At 35.5% G+C, this 12,669-nt stretch overlaps 1 protein-coding gene across 1 annotated transcript in view; it reads left to right on the top strand.

Annotated features, from left to right (window-relative positions):
* The window catches only part of LOC125661546 (collagen alpha-1(XII) chain-like), a 26,119-nt gene extending 14,981 nt beyond the window's left edge, over positions 1–11,138 (top strand). Inside the window, exons 6-8 of the mRNA XM_048893926.2 lie at positions 9,238–9,792; positions 10,117–10,410; positions 10,689–11,138. Of these exons, the coding sequence (XP_048749883.2) occupies positions 9,238–9,792; positions 10,117–10,410; positions 10,689–10,909 (1,070 nt within the window). The 3' untranslated portion in view covers positions 10,910–11,138. The remainder of the gene's footprint in view (positions 1–9,237; positions 9,793–10,116; positions 10,411–10,688) is intronic.
* The last annotated feature ends 1,531 nt before the right edge of the window (positions 11,139–12,669 follow it).

Here is a 12,669-nt window from a genome sequence, read left to right as displayed (position 1 = left end):
ACTAAAAATTACCAACGACACGAACAACAGTGAATTGTCAAATTTTAGGGACAACCTGTCCCTTCTTCAGGACGATAGAATATTTACATAGAAAAGTAAATAGATAAGTAAGGAAACTAAAACTGCAACTAAACTACAAAAGCTAATAACAAACAAAACGTCTACATATTAAAGTCATCGAGTGTAATATGTGGCAATAGAAAAGTTTGTTTTCATCGAGCGTCAAGACTAAACAGAACCAATCAGTCCCACATAGAGTAAAGCATTCATAAAAAAAAAAAAAAAAACTCCGATAGACTTCTTTTTAAAAAATAAAAATTAGAAATGTTTATTGTTAATATGTTAATCAGAAAAAAAGATATGTGAGACAAATCAATCTGATTAAAATCAGATCCTATGATGCGCTCACGCAATAACCTCTACAGTCGTAAAACACCACCTCACGATAAATACATAGCGGAAGATACCCCATCTTTGACACTTTTTGAATATACAATTTGCCAAATTATCTGCTTATAACTTGAGGTTTTTTTTTCTAGTCATAATATTGTATTTATGATTTTTTATATTGTAGGTTTTTGGATTGTGGCATTTTTGTAATGTTTTATTAGTCACAATTCCTTAGCATGAATTGCAGTATTATGTTTTTAGTTTGTTATATTTTGAATTGTTATATATGATTTTTTGGCATAATACTTTGTCATTTATTAGTTAATAAATGACCATTCTAATACCTCAAACCGTTTTATGTGTTTAACGGTGTCAAACAGAGCACCACCCTATCAGTTATCCATAAAAGGTATTCTGCTGGGGACTGCAACGCTTAATGCTAAATATTTACATTCACTGAATCTTTTCTCTTATATTTCTTTTGAAATTGACATTGCTTTCATATGCGAAAATGAATGCATGCTTGATGCAAACTAGTTCGATCCGATATTTTAGTACCACCTGTCTGTGTAATCTTTACCAAATATGGAGCGTCATCAAGGTCAAAGGTTGCATTGGCTGTTCCGTCTAACGTAACGAATGGTTCAACCATATGATATTTTAGCACTTAAATGTAGTTTATATTTTAAAACAATGCATAAAATATAGATATACACAATAAAATGTCTTTCTTTGTTGTTTACTGGGTGATAAAGGTAGCAATCATTGCCAAAAAAAAAAAAAAAAAACAAAAAAAAAAAAAAAAAACCAACACTTTCTGCAATGCGTTTTAGCTTCTTCACCCGATGAAACAACAAAGAAAGCATTTTATTTTTAAATGTTGACAGTTTGTACAGATAAGGACAGTTTGCCGTTCCACAGTCGCAACGGTTAATGATAAAATTTATTTTATCAAGCGACGATTTATCAATAACAGTTTAAACTGTTGACCTTTGATGCTACTATTCCCAATATTAAACGGCGTCTTTATCATGGAAAATTGCTTCAGTGCTCCGAATTTTAAAAATCAGATAATGTTTATAAATCTACGCACATTGAAAGTCCAATTAATTGTATTTCGTGATAAAGAAACGGCTATCAGTATAGTGTTGATATAAAGGAAAACGATATTTTCTCCGACTAATTGTTGAAAGAACCATATAAATAACTCCTCTGTCAATCTTTACGATTTTGTGTCATGCTTATCAGCTGAAATGATTTATACCAGAGATTATCATTCTGTCTCGATATTCAGTGTCACTGTTATTGGGAAAATTAAATGCACCTTGTATTTCATCTGTAAATTCATAATGTAGATTAAAAGTAAAGTTATTAATGCTAACAGCCCCCCCCCCCTCTTCCCTCGAAAATCTGACGCTTTCGGGAAAAGAAGGAAATGAGCAATTAGGACAATTTGTAAAGCCAAATTATTCTGCTTATCGTAGATATTGTCTTGATCCGTCCTTTGTTAAAAAGAAAGTTGACGTGTTGAAAATATGTATTCCGTATATTGACGATGCGGATGTACATGGCAATATTTGGAAACTTTAGAATTTACCCTATCTAAAGAAAATAAACAATTTCAATGTAAAATCAGTGGACAAAATGAAAGAAAATTAAAACATCCATGGGCCTCAAACCACAAAGGCGTGATTTAATCTGACGAGGGGTACTAATATGCAAGTGCATTGTATGATATCTATATACATGTATCTGTGGTATACTTGATAATTGTCTTTTTTTTTAAATTCTGTATATCGTGAAGAAATATTTTATATATGGTTATAGAAAGCATATACATTTTGTTGTCTACCAACATTGTGAAATTCCCTACCGCAGGAACAAGGGTTCAGGGTGGCGCCCAAATGGGTATACATGTAGAGGTGAAATGAAAATAAGTCCAGTCCCTGGTAACGTAATATCCAAAGTAATTCTCCCGCGTGCTCATTATCACAAAATACAGGTATTACAATGTTCTAGAATCTTGTCTAGTTCACATGTATCAATCAATACAAATCTGTTGCGCAACAATAGCCAAGTTTGTCCTCATTTGCAGCATAAACACTAGGTATGAACATATCATGTAACATTATTCATAGCTAGAGGAAAACTAATACTGGCCTGGATTTCTCGAAAATAACTTAAGTCGAAACTTGGACTTAAGTTTGAGATTTTACTCAAATTTTGACTGCTCAAATAAAAGAAAACTTAAACTTAAGGTTGAGATATTTTTTTTTCTAGAAATCCAAGCTAGATGTGTTCACATTTTGTGACAATATGTAAGATGAAAGGCGAAGATGATGAACAGTGAACAATCTCATAACTCCTATAAGATACAGTACTTTATTTTTTTTCTAGCTGAGAGAACAGAGACGTTCTACTACCTCCCCAAATTATTCCACCAAAATACATTCCCTTATAAATCAATTTCCTCAGACCGTATTTTAGATAGCGTAAAATGTTTCAACTGTAAGCTAAAACGAGTACTGGCCCGCATGTTTCATAACTAAAGAAAAATGTATATATCATGGATATTTTCTGATCTGTCTGAATTATGACAAGAAGATACAATTTAGACAATTTCAAGGAGAGTGGAAAAATTCACTTTTATGACGTCATATTCCAAAATAGAATCATTTGGGTGAATGTTCATTTTGTTTTTTATTACCGTTATAAAATTTCATTTCAATTCAAGGCCAAATATGACTGTTTCTAGCATCTAGCATTCGTCTCCGAATGCTAAATCTCGTGATCAGGGAATGAAACTATATTTCATCGACAAAAGTACAATTTTAATCAATTATTTAAGAAACCGAAATATGTATTATTGACATTTTAATATACAGATAAGATATCAACCAATAGAAATACACGTTAATCAGGAGAACCTAACACTGCCAGTAATGGTAAATAGTCAAATCTTTCAGTCTGAATTTCCATTGACGTTTTAATTGTCGAATATGCATTTATTGCCTTGTTTCCAGGGGAGGGTTGTTACCTCTCTGTGTGTGTGTCTTATTTCAATAAGCATGGTCCCCGCATCAAAAGCCGCAATTACAGGTAGGTGTGATGTGATAATGATGGAAAAATGTCTTTGAAAATCTACAGAATTTCGAAATCCGACCTATACTCATTGTTCTCTAAAATAAACACGATCAGATTCGTGGTACTAGTCAGGGAATAAATTTCCCCGGGGTGTTAAAGGTCAAATTCACTTTTAAATTATGTATGTTGTGTTAAATGGCTTGAAAAGGGTAACCATTATGTCTTCGTGTTTTTCTTGTTTTAAAATCGACAAAATTGATGAGAATCGACACCAATTATATTTCCTTTCTGTGACGTTATTAGAGACAACGTGGATCTCGTCGTTTTTTCTTCGTAAAATGGCACATTTTAGCGACAGTATTGGTGACATATCAGAAAATGACCTTTCAATAAGTTAAAGGGGCATCATCTGTAATTTTGTCACCAAAAATTGAATTCAATAAAAATTGCTCTATATCATATATTTCAATAATAACACCAGTGCATGTGTATTTAATCATTTCAAGCGCTTTTAAACCTTAATGTAGGCACATGAATTTGTCATTTTTCGTGAAAAATATTTCTACCATCACTTTCACAGCTAATGCCCGTTTAAAACTCCACTTGTTTGAGTTAATCAAGCAACAAGCACGCCTCATAAAAGTGATTCTTCATCTTGTTCGGACCCATGGGGATCCGGGTTAGAATAGGTCTTCAGTACCCCCTTGCTTGTCGTAAGAGGCGACCAAATGGGGTGGTCCTTCGGACGAGACCGCAAAAACCGAGGTCCCGTGTCACAGCAGGTGTGGCACGATGAAGATCCCTCCCTGCTCAATGGCCATAAGCGCCGAGCATACATGTAGGCCTAAATTTTGCAGCCCTTCACCGGCAGTGGTGACGTCTCCATAAGAGTGAAATATTCTCGAGAGGGACGTTAAACAATATTCAATCAATCAATCATCTTGTTCGGCCAAGTCGTCCGAATGCGACAATGAAAATGACACAGCTGTCCAGAATCTTCACAGTCCAAATCGATCACCAATTGATGTTATTTTTACTCCTGGATTTAATATTGCATAAAATGTGTTCATATTTATCAATATTAATGTTTATTCATCATACGTAAAGTTCATTAGAGCAGTCATTTTGTTTGACAATGCTCTTTCCCCGTATCATTTACTTATGTACTCTCTACATACAAATTCAGTCACATTAATTGGTTACCCCTGCATTTTCATAGAAGTAGTGAGACTTTAGTGCTCAAATCAACACAAGTACCATCATGGATCAACTGTTTCCAAGGGGGGAGGGTACCCTAAATAATTTTTTTTCTGATAACGTTACAATTCATCTTGACTCGTGTGCAATGTTACTGATGCTGTGGAACATTGAATTAACGCTGTAAATAATCGTCACTTTTTTGTTTGAAAAACGATGCTACGTTCCTGGTTCATTTTAGCGCCATTGGAGGGTTCAAACCCGTCTCTTCTTAACTGTCCAGAGTGTCCAAATTTTCATAACCTTAGGGTCCTTAAGCTTTGCATATAAATTTATATTGAATTCCTGACCCGATGTTATAGTGCAATTCAAAGCAGCACACTACACTGTTTGCATAGATTAACAAAGGTGAAGATATAACGAACAGGATTCAATCTCATAACTCCTATAAAGGTGAAAATAACAGTGATCAATCTCATAACTCCTATAAAGGTGAAGACAACTAACAGTGATCAATCGCATAACTCCTACAAAGGTGAAAATAACAGTGATCAATCTCATAACTCCTATAAAGGTGAAAATACAGTGATCAATCTCATAACTCCTATAAACAATACAAAATAAAGAATTGGACAAACACGGAATCCTGGATATAGCCTACCAGAGACAAACTCATGCACGCTTTTCTGTTCTCTACGTCATTCTCGAGTTTATCTGATGACGTCAATTCACCAAAGGATAATACAAAGCCTGAAAATAGATTGTTCACAGTACAGACAGAGATTCTGAAGCCAATCTGAAATAGTTTACTGTTTAAAAATCAATATTTCTGACCCAGCATATTATTTTCATTAGGTTTGTGAAGTATCTAAACCAGGAAAAACAAACTCTTTAGATCACCTTTTTAAGAATTTAAAATTTATTTGAAAACTGATGAAATTCCTACTTGTTAGCATTATATGATCGCTTGCTTCACCATTAATCAGATGACATGCGGAAGGTCGGGGTTCAAATCCCTGCCACCACAGACCTAATTCGTTAAAACAGGTAATGATAGTTCCATCGCCAAACGCGTGGCATCAGGTGTGAATGTCACGGGTCCTCGGAGATGACCTTAAAAGTGGATGTCCCATGTCACGGTAGGTGTGGCACGCTAAAGAACCTTCACTGCTCAATGGCCGTAGACACCGAGCATAGGCCTGAATTTGAAACCATTCACCCATATGAGTGAAAAAATTCTCGAGAGGGACGTTAAATAAGATGCAATCAATCAGACGTAGCACAAATTCTCCTTGGGTAAAAGGGATTCAAGTTTGATCAAAGGAAAAGCCATGCTCCTTTCAAACGGTAATTAATCAAGAAAATGCAAAAAGAGTACGGGGTCATTTAAAAATGTTCCTGAGAACTACACTGCCGGAAAAGTTGAAACTTACATGAAAGCCTTCTGACACAAAGTAGAAAACATGACCCCGGGGGTAGGGTGGGACCACAATAGGGAATCCCCGGGGGTAGGGTGGGACAACAATAGGAAATTCCTGGGGGTAGGGTGGGACCACAATAGGGAATCCTCGGGGTAGGGTGGGGCCATAATAGGGAATCCCTGGGGGTAGGGTGGGACCACAATAGGGGATCCCCGGGGGTTGGGTGGGACCACAATAGGGGATCAAATTTTTACATGTGGATATATACAGCAAAACGCTTTGAAAATCTCAAGAGCAACAGAGCAGTGATTTTTCAAGTTAGTATGCAAGTATCTCCTGGTTGTGTAACTTCAAGTTTGTTCAAATCATGCGCCCGAGGATAGGGTGGGGTCATAATAGTGGATAAGTGCAAATGCAAGTTTCTTCAACGCATGACCCCCGGACGTAGTGTAGGGCCACAATAGGGGATCATAATTTTATATGGGAATATATAGGAAAATCTTTAAAAATCTTCACAAGAACAGCAGTGCCATGATTGATCATATTGATATGCAAGCATCTTCAGGGAGTGCGATTTCAAGTGTGTTTAATTCAGGGTCCCTGTGATAGGTCGGGGCTACAATTATAGGAGATCAAAGTTTTGTATGGGAATATACAGGAAATTAATTTAAACAATATAAGTGAAAAAAATTTCACGTGATGCAGTGTCACATTAAATCTTATCAAAATGCATTCCCGCTAGTCAGGTTACACTGTAAAATTTTAAAACATTTGTCATGTATAAACTTTTAATACATGGGTATCAATTTTTAAAAATTACCAGATTGTATCACAGTATTTCATAGCCTTTTGTCGCCAACGAAGTACATTTGTACATAATGACAGTGTCCACCGGTCACAAATCAATATTTTGTAAATGTCAGAAATTTCTTATTTAGCATATGCATTCCTTGTTTGAGGGTAATCAGTTGCAGACGACTCTTTTGGTGTTCAATTTCATTACAGAATGATGAATGAAGAGTTTTTTGAAATTCCAGCTAAAACTGAAGGCTCCTAGAGTATGACATGCTCCCCATTTATGTCATATTAGACTGTGGTTTTATCAGCTGTTTATTAGATATATTCTTTCCTTCATATCTTCTGGGAAATGAACATCTCTAGATTAGATGTGAATGAATTTCAATGTGATTTGTTTTCTACTTGTAATACCAAATTACCTTTTAACATAAACTGCAAGTATTTAAGCACTCAGTACAAATAGAAAAAAATTAATTCAAGACCTTGCTTTGTCTTTAGCTTAAAAATACATATTTATTACATTGGCGATATAACCAACCGCGGAACATGAAAGATTGTTTGAAAGATCAAATATTAGTTTTATTTTTTTTTTATCTGTGTTCCCTACTTCCATCAGTTCAGTAATTAGAGGCTTGGCAATTTGATGATTATATCAATGTTAGTGATAAACTATGAAATGGCAAACGTAGCAAAAGAACGTACTCTATATGCATACAGTTTTGGTTAAAACATATTTTGTTCATTACCTATAGAAAACCTGAACAAATATTGACAATTCGATGTATAAATAGCCAACACAACTGGGGCAATTTGGTGACCAGTTCTGAATTTATTCTTCTAGGGACTCATTAACATGCTGATAAATCCAAGTAACCACACACATGTAGTATATGTAAAATCCCTGTTCACACAGGCAGATGAATATTTAACTAAGGGGTGGGATCAAAAGATCGATGTCCGATAAACATCTGAATTCATAGTGTGTGTGTGTGTGTGTGTGTGTGTGTGTGTGTGTGTGTCAAAAACACCCGTAAGATTCTGTCATTCGACATCGATTACACTTTAATGGAGATAGAAAGAAGACAAGAGACACCATAACATAACAATATTACATTTTAATGAACATTTAATAGTTTTGATGTATACTCTCATTCGTAACTAAACAATAGAAAACGTATACAGTGTTATTTATGCTCGTATGTTTTTACTTGTTAGTCGAGTAGTTTCAACATTCATCATATTTAGTTTTAAGGGGTGGGGGTCAGGGTGAAAACTATGTGATTTTTTTTTTACTGATCTCACCCCTAAAAAAAGTTGAATAATTTTCTCCGTGTTGACTGGTATCATATCATTTTATTAAAGAAGCCAACATTAATTTCATTCCGACTGTATTCAATTTTCCACTTGTAAATCTAAGTTATTTTTTACCATAAAGAGAGTTGGAAGGAGATGCTTGCTACTAAAAGAATAAAAGTACATTCAAATTTTACACATATATTTACACGCGTTTTGTAAAGTAAATCATAGAATTATTGTTAAATTTTGATTACATGTAACTGAAATGTACAAACATACTTTGTGTTACTACATAAAAATATAAAAATGAATTGAAAGAACAAAGAAAGTAAATCTTAATTCTATATGACTATGACAATCAAAGTTTATACATATCCATTTTCACACAACAATCTTAAGATTTAGACCATTTAGAAAAGCAGTAATTTCTTATGTCAACTTTTGCAGATTTTCTGAATCAGTAGCAATATCAACGTATATTCTTGGTTGTTGAAATTTGCATACTCACTTACATGTACTTGTGCATTATATGGACTTATAATGTGCATTTGATTGAACGGCAGAGTTTTTCATCTTAGTCGTTAGATATTTTGTGTAAAGGGTCACAGGTGTATGAGTCAATGAAAACTTTTAAGTTGTTTGGTCTCTTTTTGGATTAACTAAAATGGACTATTTTCCTTTTAATGTCAACATTCTCTTGAAGGCTTGTCATAGACGGTTTAATGCTTAGTTACAGAATAATGTAAATATATTTAAGTATCTTTTTAATAGTGAAGGTTTAGATGGTTAGTTTTGAATGGTCTTCTGACTGTCAATTCCTGAGCTAGCATGCTGGCAGGGAATCATAACATTTATGCACAACTAATGATGACATCAAAAGTTCACAAAGACAGTGTCTTTACATGTAGTTTTGAAAAGGTTCTTTGGCAAATAAAAACACTTGAAATTTTCCTTTAAGCATTTTATATAAATTTTGCAAAACAGGTTCAAATTAGATAAGCAATAAGTCGTGACAATTTTTCAGCATCTTTTCATAATTAATGTCTTTCAGAATGTGAAACAACTCCAAAGGATATCGTATTCTTGCTAGATTCCTCAGGATCTGTGGGACAGACGTCTTTTCAGAAAATGTTGAACTTTACCAAGGCAGTCGTTTCAAACTTTGCTATAGGCCCACGTAACACTCAGGTGGGAATCGAGACTTTCAGTTCAATCCTGCATCACCAGTTTGCGATGAATGTAAACAAAAATTTGCGATCCTTACTCACAGCAATCGACAAAATACCATATCAGAGCGGAGGTACATATATTGGGCTGGCTTTGGAGTACGCTACGAAACATAGCTTCCATGCTGGTGGAAGGCAAGGTGCTGATAAAATACTTATTTTGATTACTGACGGCCGATCAACATCCCCAAACGCCACAGCCGTACAAGTGAAACTACTCCATCGAGCAAATATCAGCGTATTTTGTGTAGGAGTGGGACAGTTTGTTGATAAAACGGAACTTCAACAGATAGCCAATAAAGCAAGTCGCACTTTGTTCATTCAAAATTTCGACTTTATTTCAAAGATCATAAGAAAACTCTACACAACTATTTGCAAAGGTAAACAGCTGTTCGAATTTTGATATTAGATGTTATAGAATACAATTATTGACTGTTATGTGATTTCGGGAGTTTTCGGTAGCACATTATATTGCGTTTGAGAATTCATACAACAAATGTATCGTCTGAACCGGAAGTATTGATGACTATTAAAAACTTCGAAATCACGTGACTGCAACGTGAAAATTCATAATACAGTTACTCGAAACTCTGCTATTATTTAATCCTATAATATTTCTTTATTTTGCATACATAGAAAAAAAAAATCAGATTCGAATTCAGAACATCTTTTGAAAACAATGCCTATTTCTATCACTATATCAGATTTAAATCAGACTACAGTGACTACTATCAAATCAACCACTGCGACCAAAAGAACGACAAGATCGACCAACCCAACGACAAGATCGACCAAACCAACGACGAGATCGACCAAGCCAACGACGAGATCGACCAAAACAACGATGAGATCGACCAAACCAACGACGAGATGGACCAAACCAACGACGAGATGGACCAAACCAACGACGAGATCGACCAAGCCAACGACAAAGACAAGTCGTGCTGCTGTTCAAACAAGAATATCAACAATTACAACGTCAACCACTTCAGATACAGGTAAAACAAAAGCAATGTCTATACAGAATCTCTCTTCATTAATGGTGATTGTTAATCCTCGTTGTTTCGAAAGTTATGATTTTTTTTATCAACTCTGAGTTCTTCAGTCAATAAGATGGAACGTATATCTCTTTTATGTCTTGTCAAATAATGATGACTATCCCCACAAACTATGGGGTTGGGGAAATTAAAACACAACAATGATAATGACACGCCCTACAAACTGTGGGGGTGGGGAATTGTCTACAAAATAATTACATTCTATTGATAATTTTCAGTTTCAAGTGGCAAAGAAGCTATTGTTCACCTGCAAGACTTGGTCCATGGAATAGAATACATAGAAATGGCTGTCCTGACTATCGTTAGTGTTGTCACCCTTGGGTTCATCACGTGCTGTTGTCGATCTTGCTTTCTTTTTGCAAAGCGCAGAGAAGACGAGGAAGAGCAGCCAAAACGCAAACAACCTTGTAAACGTCCCAAAAGATGGCCATCCTACTAACCGAGTCCCAAAAGATGGCCGTCCTACTAACCGAGTCCCAAAAGATGGCCGTCCTACTAAGGGAATAGCGATACGGAGTTGCCGAATTTCATATTGAAGATGTGATACATTGAATGATCTAGACTCAATCCCATTCGCACTATTTTTTGATAACTTATTTTTGAGGTTAGAGCTAGATGTATATGACATTGTATTCCTATATTTTTGTTTCGGAAATAAACATGCAGAATTTAATAAATCAATATTGTTCATGCAAGGTGAAGATAACGAACAGTGATTAATCTCATAACTCCTACAAGCAATACAAAATAGATAGTTGGGCAAACACGGACCCCTGGACACACCAGAGGTGGGATCAGGTGCCTAGGAGAAGTAAGCATTCCCTGTCGACCGGTCAAACCCGTCGTGAGCCCTATATCCTGATCAGGTAAACGGAGTTGTCCGCAGTCAAAATCGGTGTGCAGAACGGCTTAACAATCGGTATGAAACACGTCAGACAGCATTTGACCCAATGCGAGGTTGTATTGACGAACTAGATCGTTATAACGACCATAGAATTTGCGAAATGCTGACTTCTATCAAGACTGTTGAAATCCCTGTACCATCAACTTGTTTGTCAGTAGCTTACCTCGATTTAAAAACTGACTATACCCAGAACAAGCTCTTGCATATCGAATCAGTTGAGATATATAAACACCATATGCAGGTGATAATGGAATATTGCTACACAAATATGGGAAGTTGACGATGGAGAAGCTGAAATCATCCCGTTTGTCATACAGTTGAGTTGTCAGTTTGCCGTTAATGTCTACTTTTAATAAAATATCTAAGTATGAAGCAGAAGTGGACGACTCTGTGGTGTCCTTTATTTCGAGCTCACAGGGATATATCAAATCGACATATGAATGAAAGCTATCATTGTTAATAGACAAAACGTCATCGATATATCTAAAAGTCGAAATGAAGGTCACAGCGAGAGATTTTTTCTTCTCACGTAGAAGTTTTTGAATAAATTCTGCTTCATATGAATATAAAAACAGGTCAGCTAACAAAGGAGCACAATTCGTGCCCATGGGAATTCCAACAGACTGTTGGAAGACCTGATCACCAAAGACCACAAAGATATTGTCAATGAGGAACTCTAGCATAATTTTTATTTCAACTTCAGAGTTCATGTTGCACAAAAATAAACCGAAAGATAGGAGTATGAAAGGTGAAAATAACGAATAGTGATCAATCTCATAACTCCTGTAAGGAATACAAAATAAAGAGTTGGGTACATACGTACCCCTGGATATAACAGAGATGGGATCAAGTGCCAAGGAGGAGTAAATATTCCTTGTCGACTGATCACACCCATCGTGAGCCCTATGTCTTGATGTAACTACTAGCAGTTTCACGACATCCATTAGGTCATATCCAAGTAAACAGAGTGCATTCCCTGCAGTAGGCACTGTTTTCTTTACACTTCATAAAAATATAAGCTAATCAGTTCCCAGTATTTGAATATCTTTCTAATTGTATGTGTACAGATTTCAGCTTCAAACGTTTCAAAATCACCAATACTATTGTTTAACTTCATTCTATATATGATTCCCATCACATGTCTCCGTCATTTAAATTCACAGAAACACAGCAAGGTTGTGACGTTAATGTCACTCGACGAGTACTCATGATTGTTTCATTGTAGTCATCCTGACGAGTACTCATGATTGTTTCATTGTAGTCATCCTGACGAGTACTCATGATTGTTTCATTGT

Source organism: Ostrea edulis, chromosome 1, assembly GCF_947568905.1.
Source record: "Ostrea edulis chromosome 1, xbOstEdul1.1, whole genome shotgun sequence".
NCBI lineage: Eukaryota > Metazoa > Mollusca > Bivalvia > Ostreida > Ostreidae > Ostrea > Ostrea edulis.
Note: the sequence above shows the minus strand (reverse complement) of the source record. Positions and strands in the feature narration are given on the sequence as shown.